This window comes from Pteropus alecto, unplaced genomic scaffold (assembly GCF_000325575.1).
Source record: "Pteropus alecto unplaced genomic scaffold, ASM32557v1 scaffold179, whole genome shotgun sequence".
Lineage (NCBI taxonomy): Eukaryota > Metazoa > Chordata > Mammalia > Chiroptera > Pteropodidae > Pteropus > Pteropus alecto.
In genome coordinates this window covers 366,002-380,811 of record NW_006442112.1, presented here as the reverse complement: position 1 = coordinate 380,811, position 14,810 = coordinate 366,002, and the positions used below count along the sequence as shown (strand labels likewise).

At 40.7% G+C, this 14,810-nt stretch overlaps 1 protein-coding gene across 2 annotated transcripts in view; it reads left to right on the top strand.

Moving 5' to 3' along the window:
- Positions 1–1,931: 1,931 nt before the first annotated feature.
- The window catches only part of DRP2 (dystrophin related protein 2), a 38,375-nt gene continuing 25,496 nt past the window's right edge, over positions 1,932–14,810 (top strand). The window contains exons 1-3 of one of the 2 annotated variants that reach the window (XM_006920695.2): positions 1,932–2,023; positions 6,297–6,400; positions 13,537–13,713. In XM_006920695.2, coding sequence (XP_006920757.1) covers positions 13,606–13,713 — 108 coding nt within the window. In that variant the 5' untranslated portion in view covers positions 1,932–2,023; positions 6,297–6,400; positions 13,537–13,605. The remainder of the gene's footprint in view (positions 2,024–6,296; positions 6,401–13,536; positions 13,714–14,810) is intronic. The other variant, XM_006920696.1, reaches the window with a different exon arrangement.

Here is a 14,810-nt window from a genome sequence, read left to right as displayed (position 1 = left end):
AAAGGATTATTCCAAGTGCTCCTTGTGATTTGGGTGGGCAAATCCAGCTGCAGCCAAAGTGGGGAACAAGTGTCCCACCCAGCTCACTATCCTTCCAACTTCGAGATCTAGACTCTGGTGTTGTTTAGCATGCTAATGAGCTGGTGCTAGGGGTGAGCAGTGAGTCAGGTTCCCATGTGTTTGATGTGTGTCTGTCGCAGTCATTCTGTATGTGTATTACCCCAAACAATTTCTCAGGGTGTTTCCTCTGGTCTTCTAGCCAGCTCACCTCTCCAAGTCATTCCAAGTCAGTTGTAAAGGACTACTGGGGCCCTTGATCTGGATGGTGTTGAGAAACTCTGCAAGTTGCCAGGGTTAAGATGGGCTGAGACTCAGGGCCAGACCTGGGTGGGGCTGGGTAGTTAAGAAACGCACTGTTGATATTAGGTAGACTAGGAAGCCAGATGTGATTCCAAAAGCTCCTTCAGAAATCAAAGGCCCTTTCTGTGCCTGCATGGGGGCCTGGCTGTAGCCACTTTGGCCAGGCAAGAGGAGCCACTCGCTCAGCTCTGAAAGCTGAGCTTGGGAGAGGGAACAGTCGGTTTCCATTATGTTTGCTTGTTTTGAAGAGGAAATGAGGCCTTATCACTAACCTTTCACTGAAACCTGAAGCTTAAGTTTTTAAAATCTCCTCTCAAAAGAAAATGCACACACATACACACCAGTTATTTCCTAGCTGAGGATTTTAATAATAATGATATTAATAATAATACTCAGCTTTATAGACACTTTTTAAACACTAGTCCCAGGTCCTTTGGGCTGGGAAGTATTTTCTGTTCTAACTAAATCCCAGTGCCATCAGAACTTATAGAGATTTTACAGGCAAATCAATGAAGTTAAGCAACCCACCCCCAAACCAATCTGTTTCTCTCTCTCATATACATATCTGTTCTCAGAATAATGCTACTCTTATCCCTTGTCTTGGCATGGAGCTTCTAGGGCTTTAAGTGTATGTATGTTTATGTAGGAGGATGGGGATAGGGCTTTCTGATGGCTCTCCATCCATACATCCAACTTACTCATCCCACAAATATTTATTAGGTTAACTACTGTGTGCTATGTACTCTATAAAGGGGTATAATCCCCTCCATCCTTTTAGTGGCTTCACCCAGGTCTCTCAGTGTGTTTGGAGATCCTACTCTCTAACAGGGATGACAGTGAAAAGAATAAGGCTGGTGTGGACAGAAGGAGGGAGAGTAACTGGGGTAATTGTTGAGGGGAGACATGGAAGAGCTGTATTTTCTTAAATCATACAAGGTCCATTTTGTTTCCCTCATTGTTGAGGCTTTTTCTACACGTAGATCTAAGAGGGGGTGAGTACATAACTTAGGGGTGACTGGCAGACTGCCCTGGGCACGAGATTGTACCTTGGGTACCTACCAGAGCAGATTCTAGAGCTGAGTGTTTCAACCTCTGACACAGAAACTGAATCCCGGACTGGCTACTAAAGAGCCCTGCCAGCTGCTGGCTCTGAAGTTGGCTTTGGCTCTGGGCTTCATCTGTGGAAGTTGGGGCCCAGTCTCTTCACTCCGCAGCTTGCATTGATCTCTGGGCCTCTTTTGTCTCCTCCTCCTTGGTGGAAGCCTCTCCCCCTCTCCCTGTCTGCCTCTCAGCCTCTTCCGCTTTCCTCCTCTGCTTCTAATGAATTAAAATCTCCGAGAGCTGCCAAGGTTCTGGGAGTTTGACAAAACTGTCCTTGCTTTTTTTGCATTTGCCCAGTCAAGGGTATCTTTGCCTGAGGGTGGAGTGATGCTGTTAGCTCTAGTGATATGATTGCATAGCAACACAGAGCAGCTCTGAGAGGGGAGGAGGAGGAGAAGGAGAAGGAGGGCAGGGAGGTGGGAGAGACAGAGGGAGAGTGTGCATACAGCAGCTGTCAGCATCCCTGTCTCAGGGACTTCTTTGCTGATTCACAGAGGCAGTCCATCTCCAGCCTCCCAGCTCCCAGCTGCCGCCTGCTCCTCAGACCTGACGGACTCTGAAGGTAGGCCACAGAGAAATGATTTCTAAGCTTCACCCTTTTTCTACTGGCTGAGGAGAAATGACTGAGAGAAAGGAAGCTCCAGAGGTGGTGTGTGTGTGTGTCTGTGTGTGTGTGTGTGTGTGTGTATGTGTGTGTGCGCGCGCGCGTGCGCGTGCGCACCCCAGCCTACCTGCTGCCTGCGTGTGCCTTTGGGGAAAAACTTGCATTAAAACATACCTGTAATGAAGTGGCCACCACTTGGATTCAAAGAGGGGGGAAAAATGCCCAGAAATAGAAACTCAAGCCAATTTGAGCAACTAATGGATAAGAGGAAGGTCCACAGTTTGCTTCTTTGAGAGGAGAGGGGTATTATTTATTTGTTCATTTGTTTATTTATGTTTGTTCTCAATTACATGCTTTTTGTCCCTGAGTGTATCTCCTGTTGGGAGGGAAAGGAAGGGGTATGGAAAGCATTGGCTGAAAAGGGAGGCAAGAGGAAACATGGGACCTCGGAGCAGGTGCCCTAAAAAAATGAGTGTCTGGCCTTCAGACAGGACACAGGAGTGCTTCCCTGGAGTAAAGTGGGTTCTAACCTAGGGGTGGAAGGCACATCCTCATCTCTGCATTTACTTCCTGTCTTAATCTGTCTTCCCTGTTGCATTTTTCCCCTTGCTCTTGCTTTAGTTTCCTTTCTACCCCCTGTAATCAGGAGGCACCTCTGTATTCTTGAGATCATAGCTTGGAGTGCTTTGAAATCGGGCTTATCACTCCTGAAGTCAACTACCCAGTTCCTTCTGTTCTCCTTACCTTGCCCCGGTATCAGGCCCAAAGCCCCAGCCTGGAAAGCGGGCCTGAGACTGTGTGGGGAGTTAAGGCTTATTCCGCTTTTGGTATGTAGGCCTCCTAGGTGTTGGGTCCAAGAAGGTAGCTGGGCTGGGGCTGGGCTGGAGTGGAGTGAAGTAGAAAAAGAGGGATGGCAGCAGTTGCAGTCACTTGTTTTCATTGAGAGCGTGGTGCATGCTGTCTGGAAAAAAAAACACATACTTTTCTCTCTGTTTTCTTGATTGTTCAAAAGAACTAAAACCTTTAAAAAGCTCTATGTCTAGTTCACCTTAGCTCCTGACTTTTCCAAAGGAATCCTTATTTCTAGATGAAAGGCCCTCAGGTAAATTACCTTTTAAAAAGCCCTATAGGGACCACAAACCTCAGGAGGTTTGCCCTCTAAGATCTAGATGGGGAGATGGTTCCAGAGAACCTCAGGGCATTCTAAGGATCCCCCCACCCCTAAAAACTGTAGTGCTGTGAGAAGTGATAGGTGTTCTGTTCTTTAAATAAGACTGAGCCCCCTTTTTGCCTGGTGAGCCAGCCTCCGCCCTACAGTCCTGTTTCCTGCAAACTATTGCTGGGAGATGAAGGCACATCAAAAGGGCTCCTTCTGTGAGAGTTGTTCCCCCAGGTGTTTGTCCTTTGCTAAGTAGCTCTGAGTGCCCTTCAACTCCACAGTCATCCCAAGCAGGAGATTGGGGCTTGAAACAGCAAACTTAGCAAAGGCCCAAGAGCCAGACACAGAGAACACATCTGGGATTCAGCACTTCAAACCATATCTGTGCAGAAGTTTCTCATGTTAAACCTGCCACAAAGCCAGATAGGATGGGCTCTCACTAATACAACCCCAGAAATATACTTCTAAACTTGTCAGGGACACTCACTCACTCAAAGGGAACCCATTCTGTGGAAATCATACTATGAAACTACATTCCTCTCTTACAAAGGATTCTAAACACACAGCAATGACTAAAATAGCAAGTGAGATACATCTTTCGAGGACAGCTTTTACCAAGCCAACACTCTTCTGAGAGAATGTTAATAGATTCTGTTTTAAAATAAGGAGTGGTGGTGGTGGTAATGCAGGGTGCAGTCTATGGTCCAATAATTTTTTTGAAAATGCTTTAAAACTGAATTCTCTTGGAGAATCACATCATATATAAGCATATTAAAGGTTCTGAGAAACACTGCTGTAAGTAAATCTGTTTTATTTTGTTTAACCCAATATATCCCAAACTGATTTGACCAGGGAACACATTTCTACATGTGAAACACTTTAGCATCTTGTAGACACAGTTTTGGGAATTGCTGCTCAAAAACAAACAAACAAAAAAGCTGGGAGAAATTGTCACATAGGAAAAAACTTGTAAGATGATATAGTCCAATACCGCATTTTTTAAATGTGAAAAAGATTGAGAATTTAAGCAAATTGTATAGCCAATGAGTATCTGAGAGAGTGGAACCTCCTACTTCTTAGTTTATTGTGCCCAACTGCTGCTTCTCTAGCAGGTTCCTTCTGGTGAAACTAGTCACAGGAAAATGAAGCAGATTTAAGGAAAAATCCTGCCATTCTGAGTGCAATATTTATATCATATTCATTTCTTTTTAGTATTTTGTTATATCTTAAAACTATGTATTATCCTTTCATCATGGGATTTGTTGCATTCTTTTAAACAATGTGTTATGAAAATTTTTATATATTTGAAGAGATATAAAGAATAATATAATGAAAATCAGCTTACCCACCACCCAGCTTAAGAAAAAACATTACCAGTAGAGTTGAAACCCCATGCCTTTTTTTGTGGATTTGGTGTTTATTTTTCTCATGCATCTATTTATACTTTTACTACATATTTCTGTGTCTTTAAATAGCATATCTTGCTGCTTTATATGTCTTAAAAATTTATATTAATGATATGACATCTCCGATTTGTTTTTTTTCTGTTCAGTGCTATATTTGTGAAATTCATTCACATTGCAACATGTGGCTCTAGTTCATTTTTTCACTATCATATAGCATTTTATTTGATGGATATACCATGATTTATTTATCCATTCTATTGTTTATGGACATTTAGGCTGTTTCCAGTGTTTGGTTCATAGGACTACTATGATCATTCTTGTGTAGATATGTGACTGTTGCTATCAGGTATATATCTAGGAGGGAATTGTCCTATCGCAGAGTCTGAGAATCTTTACCTTTGGGAATTACCATCAAATTGCTCTCCCAAATGGTTTACTAATTTACAATCCCACCAGCAGTATCTAATGGTTTCAGATACAGTGCATTAATTGGCTCTTAGAATAAAATCTGCCCATGGGATGAGTCTCTGATTTTATCACTGGAAAATACATTTTATTTTTCTAAATTGCTTGACAGCTAATAACTTCTCAGGAACATATTTTATTGTTTCTGTTTGTAAAGGAGGGGGTTGGCTTAGATAATCTCTAACATCTCTTCCAGCTTGACAATCCGAGTTTCCATGATTTATTCATTAAGTGAGAGCATCTGAAGCAGAACCTTGGTCTTTGACTACACCGCAGGAATTATTTTAGAAACACAAAACAAGATTCAGTACCAATGATATGTGTGTCTCATCTCTTAGTTCTGTGCTCTCAGGTAGAAAAGTAGTGCTGTTAGAGGGCCATAATGCAGCATTACCTTGGATTGGAAAGATGAATCTACAGTCTACGGGAAGGGGTCCTTCCTTCCACTGCCCTGTTCTTTCCCGGGTTGCTCATGATTTAGAAGTCTTCCCTATTTCTTTATTTCTTCCAAGAATAATAAATGCTCGCTCTCTCTCTCTCTCTCTCTCTCTCTCTCTCCCCACACACACACACACACACACACACACACACACACACACACACAAACAAAGTGTATAAAGTTGAAAAGTCAAAGGAGAATCCCTTTCATACAATTTTCCAGAAGTAATGTCGCTAATCGGTTTTATGTATCCTTGCAGGCTTTCTCTCTGTGTATATACACACATATATAGATTTTTCCAAAAGGTTTTTATAAAATTGGAGTTCTACTGTACATGTTATTCTTACTTGTTTTCTTTCACCTAAAATATATATCTTTGACATTGTTAGGTTTGCTGAAGGAGGAACTCACAAGGGCGAAGGGGTTAAGCAAGGTTTATTGGAGCAGAGTGACAGCTGGGTTGAGCCAAAGATGGCGTCAGCCCCGAATGCAAGGGGACCTGAAACTTATATGGGGCTTGAGGAGGGCTTTTTTGGTGGGAATATTTTAGCTGGGTAAATTGGCAGGGAAGGGAGAAAAGTCCAGTGAAACATGAGTGAGCATGTAGTGTTGTCAACCCGGATACAAGGTCTGGTTCTCACACAAAGGTAAGGGAGGAGTCTAGTTTCCACACTACGGGAGTAGGGATAGAGCCCTCCTGGACCTAACAGACATTTCAAATTCAAATTGGCACATACAGATCTACCTCTTTCTTTTTAACAGCTACACAATATTGCATTGTGTGAGTGCCAACAATAATAGATAGGATTCGAACACTTACTCCATGTCAAAAACTATGAATTAACTTCGTGCAACAAGGCTAAGAAGTAGGTCGTTTTGTTATCCCTGTTTTACAGATGTGGAGAATGAAGCACAGTAGAGTCAGGGAGCTTGACCGAACTTGTGCTGAAGTGGTGGAGCCAGGATGCAAACCTAAGCATCCTGGCTCAGAGCCCGTACCCTTAACTGTCATGTTGTGCTGCATCTCTGACATAGTTCACTTAACTAGCCCTCTGTGAATGGACATTTGAGTTGATTGTAGAGTTTTGCTAATTGCAAACAATACCGCAACATACATCCTTGTCCACTTCTGCAGGTATTTCTGTAGGATAGGTTCCTAGACTTGTTCAGTTTATAGGTGGAAAGAGCTTATTCTTTCATTCAAAAAATATTTACTGAGATTTAAGATACTGGGGAAGCTCTCAGTTCACACTAGGAGAGTTGAACAGAATTTAACTTCTCAGATGTCCTAGAAAGGTCATTTAAATGCTCTATAGCATTTGTCAGCTGGGTGATACTCTAGACTCCAGACTCACTGCATTCTGTTTTTTTTCTCGATTGCTCCTGTCTTTGCCTGGGTAGGGCATGACTGAGTCAGCACTTGGGCTCCCCGCCTCCCCCGGTAGCCCATAGTCAAAATCTTCTCTACTTGCTAGGGGTCAGTGACTACAATGCCTCAGACCCTGGGTTCTAGAATTTACAGAGGGAGAATAGTATAACAGCGAAGAGCTTGAGTTCTGGGACACACCTGCCCAGCTCCTCATCTCATGTTCATAATATCACTTTGAACAAGTTACTTACTGCCTCTGTGCCTCCATGTTCCTATCTATACAATGAAGACAACAATAGTAACTGCTTTATAGAGTTAAATGGCTTGATGTATGTAGATTGATTAGTTAATATATATAAAATATGGAATACAGTCAGTCTAATTGTTATTATTTATTTGGCTATAGAAAAGCTGCTACACCAGTCCTCAAAAAAAATAGTTGAAGATGTCCATGGCATTTTGGTGAGGAGTGCAGAGGGAGGAAGGGAAGGAGGGAGAGAGGGAGGAAGTAGCTGTTAAATAGCTCATATGTTCACATGGTTGAATATTCAAAAGGTACAAGAGGATATTTTGTAAAAACTACATCTCTTATTGGTGACATGGGGCTTTTGTGGATGTGGGTTATTATTCTATTTCTCAACCTGAGCAGTGATTATATGATTTGCTTTATAATAATTCAATATATTTTACATGTATGTTTTATGGATTTTTTTAATAACCACATTATATTTCTCAGTTTTAAAAAGAGGGAAAATTCACAGAGGGATAGAAAGAATTGTCCCACCTCTGTCTAGTAGCCACTTCCTTCCCTTTTCCAAAAGCAATCAATGTTAACAGGTTCTTTTGTAATATTACTAAAGATATTTTATTGTATATATAAGCACATATTTTCCTCTTTTTTTACACAAGTATGAATTAGCCACCTTATTTTTTCTTTCTTTTTTTTTACTCAAAAATATATCTTAAGAAGTCATTTCATATTGGCATATAAAGAGTTCTTAATTCTGTTTTTAATAGCTGTATAAAATTCCATTATATGGATATACAATTATTTATTTAACTAGTCCTCTAGTAATGGACATTTAGGTTGTTTGCAGAGTTTCCCTCCCCACACACACACACCCCATTTCATACCTTGCTTCAAATGCTAACATTCTGCATACATCATTTCACAGAAGTGCAAGGAAATACACACACACACACACACACACACACACACACACACACACATCCAAAGCCTTTCTCTCCATGTCTCCTGGGGTTTGTACCTACAAAGTTGAAATCCTATACACTTACCTAATTGGAGTCCAATTCAATAAATCAACTGTGCCTCGCACTGTGTTAAAAATATGTGGGATAGAAATAGATATCGGACATGGACCTTGTCCTCCATGAGCCAATAATCTTGCTTTCATGCTGGAATCCTGGTATTTCTCATGGGTTTTTAAAGCTTTTATCTTTGCCCAAGAGACATAATGTCTCTCCACCACCCCCACTCGCACCCCCACCACCAGTCTTCCTGGAAAGGTGTGTGTGGCATTGAGAACCAGGAAAAGTGTATTCCTACTGACAAACAGCCACAGCTCGATATTCATCAGGAACCCTAGAGGAGAGCACAGAAGAGTTAGCTCCACCTCAAAAGCATCCTCCACACTACTCCACATGTCCAAATATTCTTTCTCACCTTAGCTCAAAAGCATCTCTTCCATAAATACATCCTAAATCCCTCTAGCTTAAGGTGAAGGCTCTCATAGTATTTCCCACTTGACATGTAAATAATTTTCTCCCTTAAGTTATACTTCTTTTGTTTATATGTCTTATTTCCTATGCTTGACCAGTTGGGGACCAAATTGGATTCACCTCCAATTCCTCACAGCCTCTGCAAATTAGAAGGAGGAATAGGAAGAGATTCAGTATATACAGATGGTAATTTGGGACAGGATGGAGGTAGAGAAGCAGAAAGGAGAATCTTTGTGTAGAACAAAGACCACTAGTCAGGAGTCAGGAAGCCCAGCTTCACTTGTGTGTCAGCATCTTCATCTGTCAGATGGGATCATAATTCTGACTGGGACAACCTTACCAGGTTGCAGTGAGAATCAGGAAAGACAATACAACAGGATACAAAAGCATGCTATACAAATGCTGGGAGTGCTAAGGTTTTGATATGTGGCAGCTCTTAAAGATTAACATTTTATGGATCAGCAAACCAAGGTCTACAGAGGTGAAATGACTTGAAGTCACAGTCAGTGGCAGTCTGAAAATAGCAGAAGATAGTCATGCTAGGACCAGAAGGAGTTTATTCCTTTTCTGCCTGTATTGAGATTCGAAGATCCAAGTTCTCTGACCCCTGGGTTTGTTTTATTTTTGTTTGTGAACCATCAACTTAAGATCAGGTGAGGAAGTTAATCTGTAGAGAGGTGAATCTCAAAAGATAAAAATAGATAGTTCATGAAAGAAGAAATATACTTGGCCACTAAAAACGTAGGGAAAAAATTAAGCATCTCTAGTAATTAAGGAACTACAAAGTAATCCTCAAGATTCCATCTCCATTTACAAATTTGGCAAAGGTATTTTTAAAATAAGATTATTTCACTGTTGGCAAATGTGCTGGGAAACTGGCACTCTCATACATTGCTAGCGGTAGTATAAAGTGATCTAACTTCTTTTCTAGGGCAATTTAGAAGTGTCCAATCATAAGCTTGAAATTGGTTCATACATATTGATCCAAGAATTCTCCCTTCTAGGAAATTATCCTAAGGAAATAATTATGAATGTGCACAAGGCTATTTATTGCAGTGTGACTTATGTCTGATTCTTAAATTATGATATATTCATTAAATGGCATAGTATACAACAATGATTGTAGCTAACATTTATTGAGCAGTATACTATTTCCAGACACTATGCTAAGTTATTTAAATATATTATTAATTTTAATCATTAGAACAATTCTATGAGGGTAGTATTGTTGTCATCTCCTTTTGCAGATGAGGATACCAAAGTTCAGAGAGGTTAACTTGTCCCAGGCCACACTGCTAATAGGTGAATAGTATGCATTTGAGTCCAGATCTGTCTGATGCCAAAGCCCCTGGCCTCAACCATAGCTCTCTATCACCTTTGTAGCCATTAAAATTATGTTTTAGAGTAATAGTTAGTGACATTCTAAAATAACTGTGATATAAACGGCAAATGAAAAAAAGCATAATACAAAATGATGCATATATGATGACAATTTTATTTTAAAAGTGTATTTTTTTCATAGAACTATGTAAGGCTTCACATCTGTTAGTAATGATTATCTCTACGTGGTAGTAGTATCTCTAGGCTGGTTTTATTTTCATCTTTATGATTTCTTTGTATTTTCCAGTTTTTCTATAAAGGACATACACTACTTGAATAATCAGCAAAAATCAAAATATTAATATAAAAAGATGTCTGAAAGCAAGCCTTTTGTAGCCTTCATGCTTATAACACATCCATGCTAATACTTCGTTTTTATCAGAGGTACCAATTCTTTTGTATGGATGTTGAATCAGAGGGGAGCCACCTTTTCAAGCACTCTTTGGGAATCTGTTTGCAGATGAGGAGCTATGTAGCTGTGTAATCTATAGGGGCTTTGACTACAATAAAATGTCCATGAACTCTTGCACCTCCATGATCTGTAATAGTTTCCAGTCTTTGGACCATGGACCCCTGAAGAGGAGGGAAAGGTATTTAATGCAAGGAGTCCACAGATCTTTAAATGGATAAGTGTTTTTCTCAGTCTGTAAGTACTAAAAGGACATCTATTGTAGGTATGAGTGGGTGAAGTGAGATTTTTATTTTAATCTTAAGAAGGGGCCTTTATACCTAAAGTGTTGGGAACCACTGAAATAGTGGTAGCTATTTAATCATCAGAATCAGGAGTCAAAGATGCTCATTTTCTACCCTTTGGATCAGGGTTTGCATGTTTTTGCCTAGCACTAAAAGATGTCACTTTTATTATTTGCAAGTATTGTCTTTGCTTTCCATTCTCATCATACTCGTGTACATTCACTATGCCGTCAATTGGTTTGAAAATCTAACTTTTTCACTCATATCTTCCTTTTAAGCTTAGCTCTTTATATCTAAATCTATGTCTCCTGAAACAACAAAGTGCATAGAAAAAAACATAGGAACTAAACTCATGGACCTTGGACTTAAAGAGGATTTTATGAATTTGACCTCAAAGGCAAGGGGAGTAAAAGCAAAAATAAATGAATGGGACTACATCAAACTAAAAGGCTTCAGCACAGCAAAAGAAACTGTCAACAAGGTAAAGAGACAACCATCTGAAAGGGAAAATATATTTGCAAGCAATGCCTCTGATAAGAACCTAATATCCAAAATATACAAAGAACTCATACAACTCAATAACAACAAAAAATTAAACGATCCAATCAAAAAGTGGGCAGAAGACCTGAACAGACACTTCTCCCAAGAAGACATACAAATGGCCAACAAACATATGAAAAGATGCTCATTATCGCTAGCTATTAGGGAAATGCAAATCAAAACCACGATGAGATATCATCTCACACCTGTTAGAATAGCCGTTATCAACAGGACAAGTAATAACAAGTGTTGGAGAGGATGCGGAGAAAAAGGAACCCTCATACACTACTGGTGGGACTGAAAATTGGTACAGCCGCTATGGAAAACAGTATGGAGGTTCCTCAGAAAACTAAGAATTGATCTACCATATGTCCCAGCAATCCCTCTACTGAGTATTTACCCCAAAGACTTGAAAACTCATATCTGAAAAGCTATCTTCACACTGATATTCATAGCAACATTATTCACGGTGGCCAGAAATGGAAGCAACTGAAGTGTCCTATGATCGACGATTGGCTAAAGAAGCGGTGGTACATATATGCAATGGAATATTACTCAGCCATAAGAAGAGATGAAATATTGCCATTTGCGACAACATGGATAGACCTCCAGATAATCATGCTAAGCGAAATGAGCTATACAGAAAAAATCGAAAACCACATATCACTTTTATGTGGGATATAAACCTAAAAGCAACAAACTAACAGGACAAACAAACAGAGACTCATGGACATGGATAATAGACTAGTGGTTAACAGAGGGTAGGAGGGAGGGAGGAGGAGGGAGGTAGATGAAATAAAAGGGGTCAAATATGTGGTGACATTAATGAATTAAATAAATTAATTAAAAATAAAGTAATAAAAATAAAATTGCTATGCTCAAACTATATTTTCATGACTTTAAAAATAAAATAAAATAAAATAAATCTATGTCTCAAGCATAGCTTATTACACCCCCTGCTTCACCAAATTTGCTCCTTCTCCTGCCTTTTCTCTCTTGCTGTTGGCAACATTCTCTACCCAGCTTCCAAATTAGAAACAGTTGACTCCTTTACCTCCCTCACCCTTCATTTCACATCTAACTGATCAGCAAGCCCAATGTATTTTACCTCTTCAGTGTATCTCAAAGCCATGCTCTCTGCTCCATCCTTACCGCAACTGCCTCCCTATTATAAGAGCTTCTCAATGGGTTCTTCCCCTGGGAGAATCACTTCGCAAGGCAACCAGAGGGCCTTTTCTAAAATGCAAATCTGATCATGTCACTCTCCAGCTTAAAGTCTTCAGTGCCTCCCTGTTGTCTACAAGAGAAAGCCTAGGATCCTCTGCTTGTCATTCAAGGCATGACTCAATCTGGCCACAGTCTCATTTTCCAACCTCGTCTGCTACTCCCTACAAGGCACCTACCTTAAAGTCTGGTCACATTACACATTTTACTTCCATGCTGTTTTTAATGTTTTTTTTTCTGTTTGTTTTATCTAATAACAATCCAATTTCTCATTCATGACTCACCTCAAGTACACTTTTTCTAGGGAGACTTTTCTTGACATAACCAGGTAGAACTCACTTCATCTATCCCTTCACTCCATCACATCAATACTTCTGTCATTAACGCAAGTGACACTTTATGGTCTTATTTTTCCCATATCTGTTCTCTCTGTATGTGAACTCCTCAGGAGCAGGCAGCATGTCTTTTTCATCTCTGTGCCTCTTAAACTCTAGCCATAATGAATATACTGTTCTCTGAACATTCTAAGTCTTTTGTGACATTCACTCTTGAATAGGGACTGTTCTTCTTTTCTCCCCTTCTCTGCAAAGACAAATATCTACTCATTCTTCAAGAGTCATCTCAAATGCAGTCTCTCTGAAATCTTTCTACATTCTCAGATAGAGTTAGTTGTTCTCCACTCTGTGCTCCCCTTACCCTCTGGTCAAACCTTGATTATAGCATTTGCCACATAAATGTTTTTTTTTTTTTAAATTATCAGCTTACATGACTGCCCCTGTATCTCCCCCATCCCCATCCATAGGCTATGAGATTTCAAACAGCAAATTATCTTTGTGTTTCTAGCACAAAGTACAATAGATAAACAATAAATACTTTATTGATCAATAATTAAATAAAGTCTTTTATGTTACACGATGGCCTGGGAAAAACTATGAGGTAAATCAGTAAGCTTTGCATACTTATTTACATAACTGATCAAGGCACCTCTGGGTAAGTGTTGAATTCATAGGCTTTTTATAGGTCTCGACTCTAAATTTCTCCTCGTTACTCTTCCAGGTGCTTATGTGCAATGGTTGGTGCACTACCCATACTCACCTCCCATGATCCTTGGTTCTGACATAACCTATGGTCATGCAGGGATGCCCTTACACCCTCCCAAGATGTCATGATTGGCAGGCAGCTGACCAGTTCCATCACAGCAGCAGCCTCCGAAGTGCCTGTCCCCAGCTTCAGGTAAGAGGCCAATAACAAAAGAAAGATGTGTGGAGAAAGGGTGAACATGAGATCTGTGTATGTTCTTGTGGGTATCTATGCTTTCTAGGGCTCAGGGATACTCAATATACATAAAACCCCTTGGATAACATGGGGATTCCTTCTGGCCCATCCATTGTCACTCGTGAGGACTTTTATGGAGAGCATGGGGCAAGGAAGTACATTGGGCTGGGCAAGCCAAAGGGTCCACCTGAGCTGAGAGGAGGACTGCTTCCATGTTAACTTCCCAAGTTGGGATCCCAGAAGAGCGTGTTCCTTCAGAGCATGGCCTAGGCAAAGTAGGACCTTCCTTTGCCTTGGCTTCTCTTTGGTGTATCTCATATTCTGCATCTGCAGAATATTTTCTCTCTTTCCATTTATTCCTCTCAAGTCCCTACTCTTACTTGAAGCTCCCGACTCAGCCCCACTAAGAATCTCCTGAGCTTCATACCTGCCTCTCCTTTCTCTCTGCTCTAGGAGTGGAGAGGTGGTGCTGTGTGTGCCTGCCTGTATATGTTGGTGGGTGGGCAGAGAATGTGTAAGAGGTAGTAATCTGAAGAGGACAGCCTCCTTTCCTAACAACAGAGAGGTCCACAGGAAAGTCGAGTGGACAAAGAAGAAGCATAAGCATATTTTGCCTTCCCTACAATGTTTGGGATCCAGAGGCCATGAAGGTGTGAGAAAGTATTATGTTTCCTAGTATCTCACAGAAGGGCTGTGGTGCTGAGTCCCTGCTGGGATTACAGTCAGCAGCTGAATATATGAGGAAAATAAAGAGAGAGAGTCAAGGTCTAAAGAGGCATAAGACCCAGGTCCTCCCGAGCTGTTTTCCCACATCTACCCAGAGAGAAAGGACTGACCCTAACATATTCTCAAAGCCAGTGTTAACTTAGAGACCCTCAGTGTACCTACCCCTTCCCCAGAGTGGGACTTTCATAGGATCATGGAATCGAGAAGCCTAGGTCCTTCCAAAAGGCTCACCTTGCTCATTGTCTGCCCCCTCCAAACTTAACAGGCTAAGCACAGGGACCTGAGGCCTTCATTTTGTGATTGAGAATAGTGGAACCAATTTCTCCTTT